Source organism: Pundamilia nyererei, unplaced genomic scaffold (genome assembly GCF_000239375.1).
Source record: "Pundamilia nyererei isolate P.nyererei 1_Seehausen unplaced genomic scaffold, PunNye1.0 scaffold00045, whole genome shotgun sequence".
Classification (NCBI taxonomy): Eukaryota; Metazoa; Chordata; class Actinopteri; order Cichliformes; family Cichlidae; genus Pundamilia; species Pundamilia nyererei.
Window position 1 is genome coordinate 3,178,045 of NW_005187446.1, and position 23,361 is coordinate 3,201,405.

Genomic DNA, 23,361 nt, shown 5'->3' on the forward strand with positions numbered 1-23,361 from the left:
ACAGCATGTTCTTGATTAACTTCAGTGCAGGGACAGTCACAAAAAGAGGAAAGTTACTAATGACTTGCATAATATAAAAATCTCTACTTTGGTAGATATCCACATGATTTTCTATCCCGTATGAAAGATTTTAAAAGGACATTTTTACCCGTAAAGAGGATTGTGGACACTTTACATCACATACATTAGAAAAGCACAAGAAAGCACGGACGTGGGACACAATTACAAAAGCCAGAAATCATTTAAATATAAAGTCAGTGTACATTGTTTTAAGACCATTTTGCAACATGTGAGCTCATTCTTTCAAACACGAAATCATTTATTCTCTCATTTTCTTTCTGCCATGTAAGGATGAAAAGAACCAGCTGCTCACCACAAACGCCTGGCTGCAGATGGTGAGTATAATGGATAACATTAATGTAATATTGATCTGTGTCTACCCAAAGCCATTGCAGATGCACAGTATCAACCTAGATGCAAGTTGGGTTTTAGTTTATATGCTGCTCAGCAGGGAACAGCTTCTTCCTTCAACCCCAAACATGACCTTATTATGAGTATCTTGAGAATTGGCTGAATCTGGGCCAAACGACTAAGCTGTTTGTCTCATGTCAGCGTTATTTTTTATAACCCATATCAAAGTTTTGCCTCAGACAACTTTACCATCTTCTGCTGAGATAAGGAATTCCCTCTTCACCAGGGAGAAACTTGTCAGAACTGTAACTGTAAAAGAGGAGAGACATACCGTAAAGTAGGGGTGCTAAACATAAGGCCAGTGGGCCAGAATTGGCCAGGCATGATTCCAGTCCGACCCACAGGGTGGATTTAGAAAATGTTAAAGAAGGTGTGAGTTCAGGATTTTTAAGAAAAGCAATTTATACTACACCAAAATAATAAAGTACCGCATAAAGTTCCTCTTCTTTTTAAAATATCTACTATAAAACAAAATTTCATTTTTTAAACTGGGGCCACTGTGAAATAAATAAATAAATAAATGAGCTATGGGAACATTTTCATTACACATTTTCTCACAAGCCCCCAAAATCTTGCTGGCAGCTTCCTTTCATTTACTACAGCAACATTTTTATCATGCAGAAAAACTGAGATGTACTGTGGAAATCACACTTCTTTTTCCTACATCAAGATATCTCAAGGACTCGTTGCACTGACAAAAAAGGGAGTTTCACTCACCCCGCCCACTTAAGATCAATTTGGGCTGTATGTAGCCTATGACCTAAAACGAGTTTGACATTACTGCTGTGAAGGATAAGCTGCTTGTATATCTACTACGATATAGAAATCATAATGGGTGTGTCTTCCTTCAGTTTTTTTTATGTATTTGTGGAGAGTATTTTTTAAATAGCATTTTCCATTCATGGAGTTGTAATTGTGTCTCCCAGCAGTGGTACGACCACTACCTGCAGTGGAACCAGTCAGAATATCCTGGAGTTAAGAACCTTCGTTTTACCCCCGACCAGGTCTGGACGCCTGACATATTGCTGTATAACAGGTATGTGACGTACAAATACGGGTGTGTGCAACCAGTGCTGCTGGTAATTGCTGACTGGTCACTGTGCTATTGTCCTTCAGCGCTCATGATAAGTTTGATGCGACTTTTAAGACCTATGTGCTGGTCAACTCCAGTGGTTTCTGTGAGTATTTGCCTCCAGGTACGTTTTAGCAGAGGTTTATATTTTCCTTCAAACCATTTAGACCTTTAATCATTCTGCATAATTGCACTATTATTAATGCTGCAGCGTTTCATTAAATAACTTCGTCTTCCTTTAATTCCACATGGTTGCACCACTGAGCAACCTTCATTTTATTATCCAGTATTTACTTGCTTTTTCTTGTTATTTATGCATTTCAAGGAATTTTTATCAGCACATGTAATGTCGATGTGAGATGGTTTCCATTTGACATCCAGCGCTGTGAGCTGAAGTTTGGCTCATGGACATTTGATGGTTGGCTGCTGGACATCCAGATGAAGAAGGCAGATGTATCAGGATACATGCCCAATGGCGAGTGGGACCTACTGGGTAGGATCAGCTGTCAAAAGCATGGATGACAGACTGTGTTGCTTAGTAACTGTGCTTACATTAACACCATACAGTATTGCAATTGTAAAGACTCACTTAATGAATACATATTATATATGAGTGCATGTCTGATTTGTTGCCATAGAAGCTGAAGAACATGAATGCTTTTTGCTATGATGTTTTATATTTCCATACACGTTTACATCCTGATAAAATATCCCATGCAACACGGAATCATAATTTTTATAGCATCACTCCTTGGTTTCTACAGTCTCTTAAGGGCTCTGTTTTTATAATGCTGGTCCTGTGCCAGATTTCTGATTTACAGTATTGTGCAAAAGTCTTGTACTCTTTATTTTTTTTAATACTTTGATAGGATAATATTAATTATATGTGCAGTAATTTACTAAACCTGCATAAAAAACCCACCCAGAATATAGTATGTATGGCAAAAACCACAGCTTGTGCAATTCTAATGAGCTTCAAAGTCAACCCTTATTCATCAGCATGGCCTGAACTCTTTCTTTAAGCGTCTCCAGGAGTAATTCTCAAAGCTTCTTGAAGGAGATTCAAAGCTCTTCTTTGGATGATGACTGCCTTTTATGATCACACGCTGCTTCAATAATGTTGAGGTCCAATCTCTGGGGAGATCAATCCATGACTGATAGTGTTCCTATGTGTGTTTTTCTATCCAGGTATCCTTTTACTGTATTGACAGTGTGTTTTGGATCATTTTGATGCTGAAAACTGCGGTTGCTGCCTATCAGATGCTTTCTAGATGAGTTGCATTATGGATCAAATTCTGATAGTACTTTTCTGCATTCATATTTCCATCAGTTTTAACACCACCACCAGCTGAAATGCAGCCACAAACCATGACAGAGCCTCGGCTGTGTTTAAAGGATGGCTGTCGAAACTTACTGTTGTACCTCTCTCCTGACCTTGACAATGATTTGAACTTCGAATTTGAAGTCATCTTTCCATCCTGTTGAACTGATTTTCAGTCCAGTTCTTGAGTAGTTTGGCATACCTCGGCCTTTTTCTCCTTGTCTCCCTTCCTTAAAAATGGATTCTTGACAGCCTCGCTTCCACTGAGGCTTTCTGATGACAGTAGATGCATCAATGGAATGGCCAGATACATCTCAGGCACTGTGACAGGTCTTTGCTGTTTTTTAAGGACATGACTTTCAGATACCGTTCATCTCTGGTAGATTGTTTTTTAGACCTCCCACTTCTTTTTTTTGTCCTCCACTTGTCCAGTTTCCTCAAATTTATTAAGGACACATTGCCCACCTTGCCCAGATATGCCAAGTTTTCAGCTAATAGTACTTTGGGAATCACCTTGTGGGTGTAAAAACACTATTTTATGCCTGTCAAACTGTGTTATCTTTGGCATGTTTCCTAGATTGAAATAAAGAAATTTGAACAAATTCAATGTTTTTTGCAATAGGCCGCTAGTGTCTAATAAAGTAATACAATTTAAAATAGTTCTTAGCGAACTTGTCTGCTGTTAAGTGTACACACAACACTGGTTCATCCCTTGAGATAGGCACATTTTTTACACTTGAATGATTCCCAGGTCTGTGTTAAGTGGCTTAACAAACAAAAAAATGTGAAAGACCTTCAGAGAGAGGAGAGAACTATTGCTCATGTCGATTTTTAAAAAAGAATTCAAGCAAGTCTGTCTTCTCGGAAGCAAAATATAAAGAAATGACTCGAGACTGTTGCACAGTATTGGATATACATGCAGTTTTCCCCACACACAATCACAAATATTCAGTGGATGCACCAAAATACATTTCATTAGTTATATTGATTTTCTGATATTCTTTATTTTTTGCTTCCCTGCTTTCTCATCGCTTACGCAGTTACTATATCTCTATGCTTCCTAATTTTTCTCAGAGGTCCCAGGAGGTCGTAATGAGGTTTTCTATGAATGCTGTGTAGAGCCTTACCCCGACGTTACTTTTGTGGTGACGTTACGCAGAAGGACCCTGTTCTACGCTCTCAACCTCCTCATCCCCTGTGTGCTCCTCTCCTCCATGACCCTGCTGGTCTTCCTGCTGCCTGCCAACTCTGGGGAGAAAATCAGTCTGGGTGAGGAATAATAAGTGACCAGGGGAGCAGGGACAAGGCACAGCCTGACAATAAGCAAGGGAGATAATGAAAAACAAGAGCTGAATCTGCTTCTAAGATAAAATATGTTCTCTAGCTGCATATTATTCCTCACTCCTCTTGAGAAGGCAATGGCTTATTTCACTCCAGTGTTTTTCCAGCAGTCTTTCTCTGTTAACAATATTGGAAAACCTTCAGTCAGAGCCTTTGTACAGTGTCAGGAGGGATGTCGTGGTAGGGAGGAAAGACAAAGGCAGAAAAGATGAGAGGGAAGATGAAAAACAGTAAAATCGAATAAGTTTTCCTGGGAGTGTCAGTAATCCAGATGATTATGGCGAGAAGTCAAGTACAGCATACCAAATATACAGTTCTACTAAGTTTACTCATGTATTTTCTTCTCTTAAGGGCTTTTTCTTTTCTCTTTTCTTTTTTTTTGCAACCCACAACTCCCCGGTGTCTTGTGTTGGCCTCCAGGCATCACAGTTCTGCTTTCTCTGACTGTCTTCATGCTGATGGTTGCAGAGATTATGCCCGCCACTTCAGATTCTGTACCACTGATAGGTCAGGGTTTTTTTTCAACTGCATGTGAATTTGCATGTCAGTGTTGGAGATTTTGCAGGATGATAATCCCGTTTATAGCCAACAGATTAGTAGCAAAGTCTCACGTGTGTTTCAGGTCAGTATTTCGCCAGCACCATGGTGATAGTTGGGATGTCAGTGGTAGCCACAGTCATCGTCCTCCAGTTCCATCACCATAACCCCGACAGTGGACACATGCCACGCTGGGTAAGTTGTGACAGTGAGTGAGATATTATACACAATGCAATACATATTTATCTGAAGTGTGTTTATGTTTGTATCTGTGTCCGTATCTTTCAGGTGAATTTAGTTCTGCTGCAGTGGGTTCCCTGGTTTCTGCGAATGAAGCGTCCAGGTGAGGGAGTGGAGCCTACTCTTTCCAACAGTCAGGCAGACTCCCAAAGCAAGACCCTGTCCTCTCCAACCACCACCACCACCACCATCCCCACACCAGCGCCCTCCGTCCTCCCACAGGGCCTGAACTCCTTGCAGGCCAGCCTGGCACAGCTCAACCTCTCTTTGCCACACTCACTGCCTCACCGTCCAAACTCTCAGGCTATCATCCTCCCTAATCCCATTCACAGAGATCCCAACCCACAACCCCAGCCTAATGGGCATCTGCCTTACATGGGATTCCAGACCTTCCACACCACAGCAGAGCTGGAACCGATCCAGAGAAACAGAACCACCAGTCATGGTAGGGGTAACAGTGAACTAGGAGAAGGAGAGGGAGCAGGAGCAGGAGGGGGACCAGTCAGCGATATACCACTTCATCACCAACACCAATCTTCTAAGTTTGTGAGCCCCACACAGGAACTTCCAGTGTGCCTGGACCCTGACCAATTAACCACAGCTTCTGGAGTCTGCGGCTTAGAGGCTGGGACTGGGAGATCAGCTGTGTTGCATGCCCACAGTGGGATGATTCGATCTGTGGCAGTGGACAACCAGCTGCAGGCTCTTCTGGCAGAGGTGCAGTTCTTAGTTGAACGTGTTCGTGAGCAGGACCGTCAGTTGAGCTTGGCAGAGCAGTGGCAGTTTGCCGCGGCGGTCATCGACCGGTTGTGCCTGGTTGGATTCAGTGTTTTCAACATTATCTGTACCATCGCTATCCTTATGGCTGCACCCAACTTTGGAATAGCACTCTCAAAAGACTTCCTCTAAGAGGCAAAAAAAGACATTTGATAGACCAAGGAGGTGTTAAGAGATGACACAGATACGGACGTGCTGGAAGCACAATTGCTCTCTAAGACAGTCGGAAGTAAACAGCGAGTATTTCATGGACCGTGACGCGTCAGTTTCGTCCTTTATCCTGTATACTGTAGACCTCATCATGCCTCCAACACTGTTACAGTGCTTTGTTTCATTATTTAATGATGGTTTGTGGACTAACTAACATATATTTAGTCTAGAAATAAATGCTTTTTGTGAAATAGACGCCTTAAAGATAGTTATCCCACAGCCTGACTTGATTAAATTTGTAAAATAGGATTACAGCTGCCCAGTCAAGAGAAACTAGACATAGAGGTTTTAAAGCAGAACTTATGTAAGAGTTTAAAAGCTCAGGGTTACATCAAGCCTAGCTTTGTGTACTGAGTATCAGTGAAAACTGTTATTTCTTAAATCTGCAGTGCCCATATTTTGTTAACAGTATCAAGGTGGTGTATGGGTTTCAATTGAATTCATTTTCTTTCAAGGTTTTCTTTTAGAAGGATGTCTATGCCTGCAAAAAATGTGATGAATCAGAGGCACTACGGATGAACTTCTGCATCTTCTTTAGCAACTGTGTTTGCTTGAGATGGTAGTGAAGTGCTAAAAAACACCTCTCGCATACCGTCAAGGGAATATTTTCTGTCTATTGCATTTTAGTTTCTGTAAACTTACACACTGCATCGACGTGATGTTTCAAACATGCCCTCTGTTTATCGTTAAGGAGGATGCTTTTTGATTATCTATGAGAGCTTACTGCACTGAAAAGAAATGTTTCAAAACTCCTTATTTTGTTCATGATTTGTAATATTATAGTTTATCTGCTCTGGTATCAGTAAAATTCAGACTGCAAAGGAAGAATCGATGATTAGTCATGTAAATTTCCCAAGGCTTTTATTTAATTACATGCATTACTCTCGCTCATCTATTGCCACGCTCGCGCTGTTGTGTATGCAGAAAAATGCAGTCCCTGTGATTGTGATTTTTAATGTAATGTATGATGTTGGACACTTTATTACCAGGGCTGTGACAGACTGAGCTGTAAATAATGGCAGTAGAAATAAACAATCTTGTCTTTTGTATTCTCTCCACATGCATCAAATTTTCAGTCTTTTCCCTCGTTCGCCTCCTCCCAGTCCAAGTTTTCAAAGCGACGTAGGAACAGAGGACAGGGGGAGTGAAGGAGAAGGGGAACAGCCAAAGAGGAAAAGGGAAGATAGAGGTAATGAAGCACAGCAATAGAGAGGGCAAAAGGAAAAAAGAGAGGGCGTCGCAGGAAGGGAGGGCTTTGCAGAGAGACACCGACAGAAAGGATGCAGAATGAAAGAGACGACGAATAGAACAAGGTGGTCTCATGACTTGGTTGAGAGAAACAGAGGAGGGAGCAAAAAAATGTGCTGAGAAAGCGGCAAGAGACCAATAAAGTTTTTTAACTGATTGCTCGTTAATGAGACAGGGGAAGGAAGAACGTGAAGAACAAACGTTCCCTCCTCCTCCTCCCTCTCCTCTATACTGCTGCTGAACTGTACTGTGTCTAGCATTTATGGGTGACTTGATGTTTATTCAGAACTGGAAGAGGATGTCCTCACTGGGATTTATGTGATGATCTTGGCAAAAATTCTCGTTTAAAATGATTGACTGGGAAATAATGCAAGCACATTATGAGGATTGAATTTGGCAAATTGGTGTCTTGGCACAGCCGGACTCGCACCTTTACCCCGAGGCTATTAATTTGACTTGTCCTCTATGTGCTGTAGGCTAGTTCACTATTGGAGAAATCTCTGTGTATTTCAACGGCCTACTGAACTCCTTTTGTCTGTAAAACTGGGCTGCTGAGAGATGCACTACAGCGCAGGTAATAAATCTGAGATACTCTCCTCCTTCACTGGCTCTTTCCTCCACCTGCTTTGTGTCGACAGCTCATGCAGATCTGTTTATTGGGAGGAGATGCACACTGAGTCATCCAAACAAACGAGCACAATGCAGCGGGATGCAGAAGACGCGTCGTGTCTATCAAGGGGCCACTGCAATCTGTGGCTGCAGCTGTCGCACGTACCTGCGCGCACACACACACACACACACACATCCACGGATACCAAGAGCAGCGCAAACACAAACCCACGCACACATCGAGTGGTAAAGTAAGGGCTCTGCTGCAGACCTAATGCAGTAACCACTCATGGTCCTGAAGCTGTCTCTTTCTGTTGCTTCAGATCGCTTCCACACAAACTGTTCACTTACGGCTGCTTGTGCAGTGCTCTCGCTTTGCAATTTTTTTGCTTATGTGGGAAAAATAAGGCAGGGAGACAATCTAAAAGGATGGCGTAATCGCTGAAATACCATTTTTGTCTTGTATTTTAATAAAGTTTAATTGATCAAAATGTGAAAAAGCTGCTGAACTCAAATAAGCTGAAACTTGTTTTTATAGTTCACTCACTTGCCAATCAGCTTTTGCCACAGTCAGCATGACAAGCAGGAGCTGTCAGGTTGCCAGCCCATAATAGGTTTTCCACAGAAGCTCACTCCTTACTTAGATGTAAACTGAAGAAACCCACCAGTGCAGCGAGAATATGCAATATGCACACACACAGACTTAGACAACCGAGACAGTAAGGGTGATCACTTAGCCACTGTAACAACACTTATCTATTAATATTTTAACTCTAAAGTGTTGAATTTTATATATCAAAATGTATCTATAATTCAGAATGTACATTTAGTGGCCACTTCATTACGTACAGCTTGCCTTTACTGGGTTGGACCTCTTTTACCTTCAGAGCTGCATTAATTCTTAGCGGCATAGAATTAACAAGGTGCTGGAAACACTCCTCAGAGACTTTGGTCCATGTCGATGTGACAGCATCACACAGTTGCTGCAGATTTGTCAGCTGCACATGCATGATGTGAATCAACACATCAGAAGGTGCTCTATTAGATGGTGTTGGTAACTGTGGAGACAGTGAACTCAATGTCATGTTCAACAAACACGAGATGATCTGAGCTTTGTGACATTGTGTGTGAACCAGCTGGAAGCAGCCATGAGAAGATGGTCATAAAATATCATTACACATCATTACACCACAGGCAGCACCCAGAACTGTGGATACAAAGTAGGATGGATTCACGATTTCATGGTATTTACACCAAATTCTGACCGTACAATCCAAATGAGTGCTGCTGTAGCTCATCTACTTCATGTGCTGCCCTCAGAGGTGCTCTTCTGAACACCTTGGTTGCAGCAAGACGTTATTTTAGTTACTGTTGCCTTCCTATCAGCTCAAAGCAGTCTGGCTCTTTTCCTCTGACCTCTGGTATCAACAAGGCATTTTCACTGGATATTTTCTCTTTTTCAGACCATTCCCTGTAAACCCTAGAGTTGGTTGTGTGTGAAAATTTCACTAGATCTGCAGATTCTGAAATACTACCAGCCGTATCATCCTCCAATTTTAAGACTTCATTTAGTTCACTGAAATTTGGACTTAAAAAACTGAACTTAAATTATCACTGAAACTAAGCAATTTAGCTAAATACCTAAGTGACTCTTTCCATTATATGTCACCAGTCATCAGAGCCATCATATTATGTGGGCGGGATGTATCAGGGTTGTGAGATACAAATGCTTACCCATTAAAAGTAAGTTTTTCAGGCCTGCTGGTGAATATTTTACAAAAGGTGATCAAACCTTCAGAAACAGCTCACCTTTTTATTTTAGGCCAGCCTGTAATCTTTCATGCTGGAGGCCGTTAAAAAGCTCTCTATAACAGAGAACAACACTTGGCACTGCTCCAGCTGTGCAAAAAGCATTTTCAAGCAATCAAAAGAAGCTTCACAACACGGTTGTGGTGCGTTGCAAGCAGGGAGACGCAATTCCTTGGAGGGAAGATGAAGAGAGAAGCGCTTGGGTCTTTTTATGTTTTTATATCAAAATGACAACTAATTTCACATGCAATAAATGCACAGAAGCTGAAAATGAGTTTGCACTCCCATCAGCAGTGGATCTACTATTAGAATAGAGCTTAATTCTTTTGTGAAGTGTCTTCCTCAGAAACTAATCAGCACTCAGGTCTGAATACTTCCACGAGGTCTCTCAGGACAGATTTTCAGTCCAAAGATTTTTAGCTTTTCAAAATTCACCCATTCCAAGATCATTTTCAGTCACCACCTCACCAGCAGCAATCAATACCTATTAATTACTGGGTGCAGACACTTGATGCAGGTCGATATGTAACGGCTATCTCGCTGCCTATTGGGTAATTGTCTCCCAGATCTCATTATAAGATGCTGGAGTTGGGGAAAGAAGAGGAAGCCGGTGAGGAGAGAAGAGGAAAAGAGGAAGAGTGGAATAAAGACACGGGTACAGGTGTAAAATCAACTTTATAGGATAAATCTGGCTCTGCCCACTGTGGGGACTGTCTGTCACTTTGTGATTTCCGCACTCCTTGACTCAGCTCCAAACACACAACGTTAGTTGCAAATAAACAACAACCAACTTTGCATCAATAAATCGGTTTATTTAAAAGAATATGTTACAATTTATTACAGTAAGCGATGTAACCAAACACTTGCTTAAATTTTACATTTTGACATGTCAAAGGCTCTGTAGGTTGTCATTCTCCATCCCCTTCTTAGTGTGACGCTCATCAGCTGAATTTAAAATCGAATCTAACTGTACGTGACATCTAACTTCAGTCAGCATGAGAAAGTGTGTGCACGTGTGTGTAGGGGGAATGGGGTGGATGGGTGAGCCCATGGGCTTGAAGGTGGGGTGATCAGGCGATGCCAGACAATCGACTGTGTCAGACATGGTTCAGTAAGCAGACACGAATCCTGGGGAAATGTGTTCAGCCTTTAAGACTGCACATTCAATCTCTCAATTCAAGGCTCAACACATTCAATTAAACCTCCTTTCTACCCTCACAAAGGTGTGCTGAAGCTCATTAATCACCCCAAAATGCTTCCGTGAACAGCGCTATCACGATAACGAGGACTCTTAGGTAGACTCACTGATGTAAATTTAAAGCTCCCTAATGTCTTGTAGATATCTTTAATATTAATGCTATTAAGCCAGTGGCATCATATTCTGTTTCTACAACCTATAACGTGATTGTTTTATAAAATTGCTGTTGACTCAGAAGAAGCTTTAATTTAAACCTAAGAACAAATCTCAGCTTTCAATATATTGATTTTTAAAAATACCTCTATTAAGATAATAATAACTGAACATGCCGCTCTTCTCTCACCTTGTAAAAGCAACTGGTGTAGAAACAACCATGTAATATTTGTCCGACTCACTGGTAACTTTCAAAATGAAAAAAGTGCAACACATTACGATTTCATTAATAAGGATGCGAGATCACAAAATTGCACTAAGCAATAATAAATGTTTAATTTCAGCCATCGCAGCGCCAGGTTTTAATGACGCAATGAATTGTCATTTTTGTTTATTTGTCAGGCTCTGTATTGCACCATCAAATAATTAGATTCTAGCTCACTGCATAATTGTTTTGATTACATTGGAACTTGAACTGGGCTCATTTAGAGATGGCATTACAGTGTTGAGCTTTACCTTTTTGAATCATCGGCTGGTAGGATGTCTTTACGGGCTGCGCACTGTAATCCTTATTTTGTCAAATGGTCGAAGGATAAAGCCATCGCTTTTTTGTTCGGAGACTGTCAGCCTGTTTAACCCGAATCTGCAGAGAATAAGTGATTCAACAGCAAAGCACCAGCTACACAGATAAATAGTGCTGCATAGAAAGGCCATTTGAATTACGGGCCCATTATAAATCCGGTGGGAGCTCTCAGAAAAAAAAAGTAATAACTGCATGCTCAAGAGCCGGCAGGAGGACAAGGACCCCTGCTGCCTCTTCTGGGTAAAGCACGATGTTACGTGTCTGAGCGGAGCTCCGCATCACCGCTGCTCCACGATGGCCGTAAACATTTTGCATGGTGTGTTCATTAAAAAGATTACCTAAGAGTTGAATGCACAATTCTGCACACTCACACAGTATATAACTCCACCGTAGTCAGTGATAAACGTATACCTGTACTTATTCCATTATAATTCCATCTATTGCCCTTTTACATTATACTATGCACATTTGGAGGTCAATAATACTGCTGGATAAAGTGCAACATATGTCTAAGCATTGATATGCACCCAAATATGAAAAAAAAAACAAACAGCCTATAAAGAAAATCTGCGTTCTTCATCCCTTCTCTCATTTGTCACATTATTAATGCAAATGCAGTTCGCAACACATGGAAATTAATGTATGTGACGTGGTTCAGCTGTAACTTACTTTATCAGGGCTTGACTCTGGTTTGCCCCTTCTCTCTTAGCTGATGGGGTTTTCTGCATATATTAATAACACGCATGGAGACGCAGGACACTGAGGCTCTAATCCATAAACTGAGAAGCTAAATGTCTTCCTGTGGTCACCCCTCCGAATCAGTGATTAATGTGATCTTGTGGTCCCCTTTCTGAGGGCAGCTAACAACTTTTACTTTCCTTTCTTTGTCCACCAATCTTTTCAGCTCTCTTTTTCAAGTAGGACTTCTTAAAAGAAGGTTCAAAACCCCGATCGTTTGCACGTCACATTCCACTTCAAGTCCCTGCCAATAAGAGGAAGGCTCGCATGAATCCGTCACTTTGATTCTGTAGGCAGCTCGTTTCTTTTCAACGGAGCTCTGCTTAATGCATGGTCGCGATGTGCTGGATTCGAGAGTTCTGGTACACAAGTCTGTAGTTTGGTTTTTTTTATGCGTCTGTTCATTCAACGTGTTCATCAGCAGATGCTTGTTGGTTTGCATGTAAGGAGGAGCTTCTCATGTTGAAGTTGATGGAGTTTAAATGACGTCCAAGCAGTTAACAGCTGATTTCTGGTGGGTATGGGGGGGAAGGTCAGGGCCAAAACTGAGCTGAGGTGGTGATGGCGATGTAGTTACGAGGTAACGATCTCCCTTCCTAGGTGCCCCCATCCCTTCTGTGCCTCAGCAGCTGGAAAATATTCTGTTACAGAAACAGAAACCAGGGGTAAAAACCACAAGCTTAGACACAGAAGGAAAAGAAACTGTATAAAACACCAAAACAAGAAAGTAAAAGGATTATCACTGGTATCAAACTGGACAGAGGCAGGCAAAGCCTTACCTTGCCACACATACCATCTTTACTGCAGTTCTTATTGTCCTTGTCTGTAGCCTCCTCTTCCACCTGAAGGCACAGATGCATTATTGCCGTAAGTACAGGACAGAAGTAAATGGCTTGTATTAGAGCAGATTATTCTGTAAAGAAGCAGAAGGGCATTACCTCCTTCCTCCATTTCAGCTCACAGAAGACTCTCTCAAAGCACTCATGCATGTAGTTAAACTAAACAATGACAAAGAGAAGCACAGATTTAGACTGGCGTTTATACGGTTCTCTCTAAAACAGTGGTGTCAAACATAAGGCCCAAGGGTCAGAATGAGCCCAGCGAAGACTAGAATCTGACTCACTGAACAGCTTTAGAAAATTTGAAGGAGTGCATAGATTTGAAGTTTTTAACTGTATTTAATACGTTTTACAGCTTTTCCTATTGATACAAACTGCCCACCCCCCATTAGCTTTCATGTTGAATTAAAGTAATTAACAGATAAATAATTAAATGACATAAACGGTCCTGTTTTTCAAATATTAATTAGTCAGCAGTAAACTAACAAAACCATTATATTTTATAATTACAGGACAGTCTGTGCAGTGAACCATTATACCCTTTTCTCTAATTTTACACATCTATCCTGTATTTTTACTGGCTCGGCCCACTTGAGATCAAAGTGATTGCATGTCACCCACCATATAAAATGAGCCTAACATCGCTGCTCTAAAAGAGTAGTAGAAATGAGAGTCTCTTTCTTTTCTTTACAAGGAGTTTGATAAGAACTTTGATACCACCTTCTTGTACTTGCCTGTAAATATAGTTTAACTTACATCCACCAACTGGTTAACTTATCTCAGCATAAACACACTTTATAAAGCAACAGTAACTGGTTCCCAAAGGCTTTAAGAGCTGGTGAAAGAAGATGTGTTGTAACACAGTAGTAAACAAGCACCTGTACTAACTTTTTTTTAAAAATGATGATTTTTCAAGATTCGATACAACTTCTCGGGTATGTTTTTGTACTATTTCCAATTAAATATGGGCTTCTTCTTTTCAAACATTTTTTTTGGTTAATTAGCAGGTGTATCTGGCTGATTTTATCCATACAAACAGGGAAGTTTGCTATGATGTAATGTGTAAGTGAACTAGGCTCACTACTACCACTACTTAAAAAAAAAAAAAAAATTACTGGCTGCTTGTGTCATCCTCTTATTTACTGTAAAGGCATACAAGTGGTGTCAATCTGCTCAATAAAATATCTGCAGAGACCATATTTACCATTTACCATGATCTGTTCCTTCTTAATATAGCAGTAACTCTCCTCATCCTGAACTTTTTCTTTTAGAGTTCTTTACAATTATTTCATTTGTAGCAGTATTAACAAATAAACATAATATGTATGCAGTGATCTGTGTGTGATCCATACATAAGGAGTAAATATCTTGACCCAGCGTGGCTTCTTCTCTCCTCGTGCATATTCAAAGCAGAAGGCCATGCCCTCTTCATCTGTGTCCCACCTCTGCATCTCCCCCCAGTCAAATGCAATCACCTGATTCTGGAACAACACGAAGGCTTCAGTACACTCACCCTGTTACACAAGAGGTATAGAAAAGGCAGACACACACACACGCACACACACACACACACACACACGCACACACACACACGCACACACACACAGCAAAGAGTAGGCCTTGCCTCAAGCGTCCCTTCCTCTGTGCAGGCGTGCAGCTTGAAGTGGTGAATACTGATGGCCGTGATCACGTGGCCTTTACGTCGAGAGTCGCAGGAACAGTGGGGGAATATGATCTCGTTGTAGCCTTCGCAAGTTCGCAATAAACTCAGGTACTGTGAAAAAAAAGAGGGAGAAGAGGCAATGTGAGCTAAATATTTTTCACAAACTGAAAAACAAGAGGATGCTCTGCAGCTGAATGAAGTTTAGATGCAGGGTGCATTTTTTAACTGTGAAAAAACACTTAAGGCTATAAAGCAAAGTGCAGTTATTCTCTGTAGCCTGACTGATTTAGAAACGGGATGTGATTATTTACCTGCTGGAGCAGCTTTAATCTCTTCAAATTGGCGGTAATTTACTGATGCTCACTCACTTATTCACTTTCAGCGAGCACATTTTGCTGGCAAGAATGTGTGTCTGTGACACACTCGCTCTTAGACTACTTCCTTTTTACACTGTGGTATAACACTCAGTGAAATAAGAATGAAGCAGTGTGACAAAGTGGACGACACACTCAGATGTAGTGAGAATACAAGGTCTCTGTATGTGCATGTTACTCTCAAACAGTAGCGTGCTGTATATAAAAGGCTCACCATGGACATCTTCTTCTGCTCGGCCAGCTTTTGTAGCTGATAGGACTTCTGCTCAACTTTAATGAAGCCTTTCTTCACATCATCCACAGCCTGCAAAGAGGTCAGACAGGAGACACAATTAAATACAAAATCCACTAAGCATACCAAACAGAGCAGACAAATACACAGTGTGTACGCACCTGGTGAAAGAAATAGTTGACAGCGAGCTGGTTGTCATTAAGCAAAATCTCCTCTTCTGTGGTGAAGAGCCACTTGCGTAGGGTGAGACAGGTTCCTGGGATCGCTGAGGTATAGTTCTGTACATACAGTTTGTGGGGGAACTCATTGGGGGCAAGCTTACGTACTAAAGAAGAAAGAAGACATGAAAGAAATTTGTAGAACATTTAACAGCACAAATCCTACCTCCTAAGACTTAACTGTACTTCTTCCACAAATATGGATACCATCTATGAACCAAAAATCAATAGGGTTTCATTTAAGTTCATATAATTTCATTTTATTGGATATGTCAATAAAGTCACATAACCTGAGCTGTATTTTTTGTGAGGCTAGCTGCACAGGAAGGTCAGTTTCTTTGTCAGTGTGTCAGTCAGTCCGACAGACATTTGTACAGCAGTAAATCAAGTGTCTTTTGTTCAGCAACTGCCAGAATGATGGCCATGAAATTTAATACAAGCACTACGGGGGGAAAAAAAGACTGGCGATCCATTAGAAATGTTCTTAATAAAATAACGATAATTTGCATGAAAAACAAACAAACAACATTCTTCATAATAGGTTTTATTAATAAAGTTTCACGAGCTGCTAATGTGGTTGTAGGCTTGTTACTTTCTGCTTTGTGATACAATGTTGTGACAGTAACCAAGCCATACAAAACAATGCAACACGAATAAGGAAAAAAGAAAGGCAAAGCAAGGTCAAAAACCAAAGACAGCGATGTTACGGTGAAACCAAAGCTAAGGATCGTTTCAAGAAACAGATGACGCTTCTGAGCCTTCTGAGACAGAATAAATCAGGCCACAGTTATCTACACCTACAGCATAAGGAGTGTAACTTTACATTACACTACAACATTCTAAAGTAAACACTGAAGTAAATGTAACTGATGTTAGAACTGCAAGACAAATGCTTCTTTTTACTTGTGAAAGATTCCTTCGTGCTGCTAAACAATTCCCTTCCTAGAGTTTGGAAAAACAAGTGTTGTGTGGGTGTGGAAGGGGTGTGGAAGAACAGCACAAGTGCATACACTTGTAATTATCAGCTCTTCAGCTGATTAAAAATAAAACGGGGATGGCTTTCTTCACATCACTGGGGATAGAATTTGCTGATTTATTCCTTGCAAGAAAGAAACAAATTGAAACTTTAGTGGATACACGCAAAACTTTCATTCTCGTCAAATATGACTGGTTATTGCTAATGTTGTGGTGCATTTGTGCTTGCTGTAATAGACACAGGTCATAGAGAACTTTGTGCATTAAACAGAAATGCTACTACTGTAGTTTTATTTCATTTTTTAAATTAGGCACAAACAACACACTAACCGTTGTCAAACGAATGTGACATCATTATAAATGCCCTTACAAACCATATTATGAGCATGATTATTCATGTATAAGGTATTTGCTTCTAGATGATTATAAAAAAAGGTGGCTGCATACAGATATTTTCTTTTCTGTCACTTGTTAGTGATCACAGATAGCAACTACAGCAACATTTGTGCTATGCTTTAGCAAAAATGCAACCTGTGCTTGAGTTACCTGCCCTTACTCACCAAAGGTGTGGTTGATGACCTCAAACAGAGCAAAGTAGCTGGCTGTTACACTGTCCATCTCTAGCTTCATAACAACAGCCTGAACGCGAGAGATTGCCACAGAATGAGAGTGAGAGACTGAAATAATGTTGTGGCTATAGTGGGGACAGGACTGTGTTTGTGTGGGCTTACCTGATAGACCTGGTCTGTAGTTGAATTTTTGCGAACTCTGACAGTGAGTGTGGTTTTATCTGGCATCGCTATTCTCAACTCCACATCCGACACACCGTTATAATTCTAGGTCACAGCAAAGACAGCCAGAAAGACAGACACAGCGTAGTGAGTCACAGGCGGGGAACGGGCAAAAAGACACGTTTATTTTTATTTTTTTACCTCATCTGATTCAGACAGGAACTCTTGCATGATGTCACTTTCTCCAATGACTCGGACAGAGCACACTGCAGATGAAACACACATTATATTAGATACAGTTTTTTTTGTGTGTGTGTGTAAGTGAAATAAAAGTCATTATACAATGACATCTGCGACTTCACCACCTGGCCATAAAACTGCTTAGCAGTCAATTGTCACATTAACTCTGAGCCTCTGAAAATGGTGTCCTGTTTATAAAAATGTGTGTAATCCTTAAAGAGGTCATGCAAATGTTTTGGAAAACTGAATAATCACGTGTTGTTTGTTTGATTTACAATCAACCGTGGTGGCGTTCAGAAGCAAAACTACAAAGCTGTATCTTTGTTCCAAACAATATGGAAGGCAACTGTAAGTGAGCGAACTGTTTGTGTGCTAGCCCTATGAAGAAAGCCTGATTCTCCTCCTCTCTTCCTCACCTTTCTCTAGATATTCCTCCAGGCCTCTGCGTCGTGCGTCCAGCTGTTGCTCTGAAAGGGAAAAAGGCCATTTTCCAGGCAGCTTGGGGAAAGTAAAGTTAGCAAACTCCCTCTTCAGGTTTTGGTGTAGAATCACAAACTCCCGGTAACGCTTGGAGCACAGCTGTCTGCCTGCCATGTACACATTATACACCTGGAAGAGTTAAAGTGGAAAAATAAAAATGAAAAGGCGGTGATCTTTAGTCAACAGGATGGTATTTATAATATCCAGAACATTAGGTTGCTCACAGACCTGAATATAAACATCTCATGAATGTAACAATCGCATAAGCCTTGAGTTGTGACTGGCTGCGTCCAACTACAAAAACATTTTTATCCATCCGAGTGTTTTTGCACGAGTGTACCCACCACAAACTTTTCATGGTTGAGTTCAGTGTGTTTGTAGCTGGGAACAGAGATGGGCACTGCCTGCTTGTCGGAGTAGTCGTAACAGGACTGGGCCGACCCGTCGTCTCCGGGATCCAGGCAGTCGGCCTCCTGGGGAGGAACGGACAGCACGGCCAGCACCAGCTCTCGCTCACCGGCCCGGATCAGATCAACCACCTGCTTGTGTGTTGCTCCTTCTACGTTCACCCCATTGCTGTTGAATAAAGAGATTTATATACTAGAGTGGCAAGCATTTTCTTTTTTAATATTCTTAAGGTTAACTTTCTATTTTTCATAAGTATAAAAGAGTACAGAGTTTTTTTTCACTGAATTAGGAAATACAATAGTGAAAATGCAATTATAAATTAATGCAATCAAATAATCTAAACAGCAGCCTTTAATTACCAGAGACTTGAATCAACACACAGACGGCATGCTGTTAACACCAATGAGAAATGACTAAGTGCTTCATGACTGCAGGGCTGTTATATTCAGACAATTTATCAGTGCCTTGTACTTTGCTCCTTCTCTCAGGGTAGAAGTTTAACACATGAAATTATAAGATTCACAAATAACAAGAATTATTTGAACTGCTAAACAATATAAAAATATTGAATGAAATGGGAAACAGCAAAAAAAAGGGTTCAAATAAGAAATACTGGTGCGCACATTGTAGAACTTTTGCATCATCTCTTTCAGAAATGAGACCTTTGGTTATGTCATGAGCACAGCTGAAAGTGAGCGACACTGGGTGTGTGCACTTTGGCAGTTGTGTCAAACAGAGTGAATGACAGAGCTGTAGCAGCCTAACCTGTAGTTAACTTTGCTCCAAAACAACCATGTCGCCTCATCTAAAAGCTCTCAGCAACACCACTGAATATTTCTCACACTTTTAAAACAAGCTCCAGCGTAGGCTGGCAGATAAAGGCGGTATTTGAACGAGGCCTGAATGAGATTCAATAAATTATTCTGTGTTTTACATTCCAGGACTTAAACAACAGCTTGGAAATATTACAGTGAATGAGGAATCAGGCCAAACTTCATTTGAACATTTTCCAAAGACTACAGAAGCCAGCAGTACTGTAAATGATATTTGCATAACCTAAATGTAACACAGTCAGTGGTTTGGGGGCAAATTCTCACATTAAGTAGACATAGATGAGCTCTGATCATCTAATGTGAAAACACATGTTGTGATAAATACGGGATAAAGTGTGTTAATATGCTTTGAGCAGAAAATAAAACCCAATTCTAGGGTTTAGTTGACTTAAAAAACACATCACCACAGGGTGACATCTTTTAGGCAGCGTGATAGTATGCAAAAGGTTTGAGTGTCCTAATTCACATTTTATAAACAAGCACGTTGTGAGAAGCCCACAAATGTTTCACTAACTTATATTAAAAACAACCACTGAGATGGTAACAAGCCAGGACAGGAAATGCAGGAAATGCTTCAACTGAATGAATACATATCTGTTATGTTTGCCATGCTGGCATTTAGATGGAGGGTTGAAGCCCGATGAACATAAGCTCTATTTCACCTACAGTGGAACAAAATAGCTACACACATGTACTCAACATAAAGAAGGCATTCTGAGCCAGTGCACACATAGCAAAGCTGGGAATGATGATTATGTAGGTAAAAGTAAGAAAAGACTAATATGGAGGACACAAATATAACAATCTTGCAGGTGGAGTGGGAGAAAGCGCAAACGTGTCCTACAAGAAAAAATGCAGACCAAGCATTTTGGCAGCTCTTTCCTTCCTGCAGCTTTATGATGATATAATAAGGACCTGACACAGAGGCCTTTGCACCGCCACTATCAGCACTTTTGACTATGATAAACACTTTACAGTAGACACCCTTCCCATGTGACAGATTTCTAGTTCTGCTTTTATAATTGAAATTACTAGTATGTGTTCATTTTGTTTTTGCCGCAGCTTAAGGATTTATTAGGTGACTTTATGCACTATGCAGTGTTCTGTACTTCATGTATAAATGTTCAACCCCTCACACATAGTTTAAAGGCCAAATTAAAATGCATTTGACACCTTGAAAAGTGTTTAAACAATATATATGACCTTTATAATAAAACAGAATGCTGAAATAATTATGCTGAATAACACAAACTGAATTTAAGTCTGAGAGGAGGAGCTGTTTATAAAAGTGCAAATAAATAAAAATACTCGACATGCTGCAGCTAGTATGCAGCCACTCCAGCGTGAATGTGAGTGCTTAGACTCACTTTACTACTTACTTGTATTAAACTAGCAAATGTTTAACCAGCCAATCACATGTTAATTAAGCACGATGAAGAGGACCTGGTTAAAATCAAGTCACTAATGTTGCATGGCTGCTGGCGCCAGACTGGCTGTTTTGAGTTACTCAGAAACTGTAGCTCTTTCAGGATTTCAGGCAGAAGCATCTCAAAACAGACATCCAGTAACTGAAATGCTCTGTTGACAGCAGAGGTCAGAGAAAAAAGAAAGTCAACAGTAACTTTAACATTTAAGTCGCCAACCGAGGATTTTCGATGACCACGTGGTTTTACCGTTTTTTCTAATGGTTAGTTTCAGCATCATAATGTGCCACCTTACAACCTTCATATAACCTCAGGCTGCCATGGTCCCAGTTTTCTTTTTTTTGTGTGGTTTTTCAAGGTTAGGATTCGTAGTGCATATATTTGTGTTTGGGTTGCTGTTTGGCTTTTATTATTCTAGTCTTCTTGACTCCTGTTTTGATTTCTTTATTATTCTAAACCTGAGTCTGACTTATTCTGTTCCTGTTGAGTCTTTGATTTCTGAGCTCACTTCATGTTTTTCTAAGTAGTAGTTTTACATTGTCTGATCCTGCATTTTGAGTCATGTTTTCATTATTGTCCCACACTGTTAAAGTTGAGTTTTTTGATGTATTATGTACACTCTGGTCTTGAAGGATACTATGTGGCTAGTAAATTTAGTAAGTGTACTGTAGCTTTACATGATCACTATATACCATGCTAATAATACTAGCAGAGGGGTATCTTGTATATGATAACAAAATGATCAGGCACACATCCACATGCTGGCACACAGAAATAATGGGGTCAACAAACTGCCAGGTTACTGCAGGCCATCCATTGACACAGCAGTGTGCAAAAGCCAGCCAATCAGAAAGTGACTTTGAGAGGATAAAGCCAATCAGAACTGAACTCAAGGCATCCCTCCCTCTCTGCATCATGGTATTCCATGCACACAGACACACTGAAGCATGAGTACTGATGCTGATGCTGTGTGTTACTCCACACAACAACAGTTCAACACACACTTGAACACTTCAATGCCAAACCAACCAGGTGCAATAATCCTCAGTGCTAAGTAACATCTAATTCAGTGATGCTGATGTTGGTTTACCATTCATGATTCGTGTAAACAAAGTGTTTCATTGATAAATGACCCACACTGCATCTGCTTAGGATGATGTCAATGTGCACAGGAGTGAGTTGGAAATATCTGGCATGCAGTGGATGAGAGGAATAGATTTCAGTGTGACGTGAATTTCTAATGATCCCCGGATCGTTTCTCTCTGACACACACAGACACTCCTTTCATTGGGATGAACGGCTCTTCTGCAGGACCGGTGTCACAGTGCATGCACACACTGGCACCTTGGTGTTCCCAGTTTGACTGAATGATGCTATAAAGTCACGTTTGCCTTGAGCTCACTGCGTGATCGTCCGGAAAGTGAAACAGGTCATTTTCATCACTTACGTTATAAGCAGCTTGGAGAGAAGCTAAAAAAACAGTACTTACACCTCAAGAATCCGGTCCCCTTTCGAAATGCCGGCTCTGTCGGCGGCACCCCCCGGAAGGACCGCACTAACATGCTGCAGTGGGGCGTACAGTTCTCCGTTGATGCTCCGTAATTGCCCTCCTTCACTTACTTGCCCCCGAACGTTGAACCCATAGCCGGAGTCAGACTTCACTATCCGAACCAGCCGCGGGCCTGAAGTAACGGTGGTTGCGGTCTGGCAGCTGCCGCCGGTGCCCGGTGTAACGTTACCGCTGCCGGAACCGTTACGAGAAGAAGGGTGAGGTGACGGAGGGACCGGGGAACAAATTTCTTGCCCCGCTACGTCCGCCATTTTTCTGCACTCACTGTATCATCCAATCAGATTCGGCTACAACATTAAATATCATACAAACATTAGCTTGTAGTAGCAGGCTAATCAGCTTGGCTAGCTAACTGAATGAGGTAAGCCGGAAAAAGCCGAAATCTTACGATGATTCGCGAGACCGTAGCAGGATGCGCGGGAGGCGTTCTATGTCGACCATCAGAGACGGTTTTTTTTAGACTGACCGTTAAGTTACTTGAGTAGTGCACATAATTGTGTCGAGAGCAAACAGAAGTCTGCAATTTCTAAACTAAATCAGTGAAGAAAGAGATCAGACCGTAACTTTGAGTCTCCTAAAATGTGATTCCCAGACTTAACACGGACCCCATAAGAAATCTCATCACTCCTAAGTTCGCTTTTGTTTAATATTTCACTGATAAATCCCTGATTGAGATGTTGAGAACACATGTCACTGCTTGAATCATGGTCAAAACTATCAATCATTGTAGTTACAGTGTTTTTTTTTTCCTTTTTGTAGAACAAAAAGAGCACTTTTTGTAAACGTGTAGATTTTTTTTTGGCATATTTACAAAAGGCAAGTCTATTTATATAGAACCTTTCAAACACTACACAGGGGCGGATCTAAAGAAATTTATTTAGGGTTTCATGAGATTAGGATGGAAAATGGGGTGGCAAAATCAACAACAATCAATTACACGTGATGCATTCTGTAACATCTGTATTACATATGGTTAAAATACATCAAATGCAGTAAGTATACACACGTTTCATATAAACATAGTCTGCAACTTTTTCAGATCTGTGGCAAGATCTGAAAACTGCTGC

General features: G+C 40.8%; 2 protein-coding genes across 3 annotated transcripts; one reads left to right on the plus strand and one right to left on the minus strand.

Annotated features, from left to right (window-relative positions):
* Positions 1-368: 368 nt before the first annotated feature.
* LOC102196442 (CHRNA7-FAM7A fusion protein-like) lies at positions 369-6,983 on the plus strand. The gene is made up of 8 exons (XM_005732090.2): positions 369-395; positions 1,401-1,507; positions 1,588-1,667; positions 1,869-2,036; positions 3,939-4,133; positions 4,626-4,712; positions 4,828-4,937; positions 5,031-6,983. Exons 1-8 carry the CDS (start codon positions 393-395, stop codon positions 5,889-5,891), a joined length of 1,611 nt encoding a protein of 536 aa, XP_005732147.1. The 5' UTR covers positions 369-392; the 3' UTR covers positions 5,892-6,983.
* A 3,443-nt stretch (positions 6,984-10,426) lies between these two features.
* Positions 10,427-22,731, minus strand: snx27b (sorting nexin 27b). Of its 2 annotated transcripts, none has more exons than XM_005732091.1 (13): positions 22,214-22,731; positions 18,404-18,635; positions 17,996-18,188; positions 17,541-17,605; positions 17,340-17,444; positions 17,169-17,247; positions 15,577-15,740; positions 15,398-15,487; positions 14,771-14,920; positions 14,499-14,627; positions 13,246-13,305; positions 13,101-13,149; positions 10,427-12,948 (listed from the first exon to the last, which is right to left on the minus strand). In XM_005732091.1, the coding sequence occupies exons 1-13, from the start codon at positions 22,543-22,545 to the stop codon at positions 12,881-12,883; spliced, it is 1,716 nt and encodes a 571-aa protein (XP_005732148.1). In that variant the 5' UTR covers positions 22,546-22,731; the 3' UTR covers positions 10,427-12,880. The 2 variants fall into 2 exon arrangements, with proteins under 2 accessions (XP_005732148.1, XP_013766032.1); XM_013910578.1 differs by having other exon boundaries at positions 13,087-13,149.
* Positions 22,732-23,361: the final 630 nt, after the last annotated feature.

What these genes read in the sequence shown, in the direction of transcription:
- LOC102196442 (XM_005732090.2), top strand. An exon ending in TGGGGAGAAAATCAGTCTGG is followed by an intron (nt 4,134 to 4,625) that starts GTGAGGAATAAT and finishes GTTGGCCTCCAG; the next exon opens with GCATCACAGTTCTGCTTTCT. An exon ending in AGATTCTGTACCACTGATAG is followed by an intron (nt 4,713 to 4,827) that starts GTCAGGGTTTTT and finishes CGTGTGTTTCAG; the next exon opens with GTCAGTATTTCGCCAGCACC.
- snx27b (XM_005732091.1), bottom strand. Translation starts at nt 22,545, where the DNA reads ATGGCGGACGTAGCGGGGCAAGAAATTTGTTCCCCGGTCCCTCCGTCA. An exon ending in GGGGACCGGATTCTTGAGGT is followed by an intron (nt 18,636 to 22,213) that starts GTAAGTACTGTT and finishes TTTATTCAACAG; the next exon opens with CAATGGGGTGAACGTAGAAG. An exon ending in TCCTGTCTGAATCAGATGAG is followed by an intron (nt 17,445 to 17,540) that starts GTAAAAAAATAA and finishes GCTGTGACCTAG; the next exon opens with AATTATAACGGTGTGTCGGA.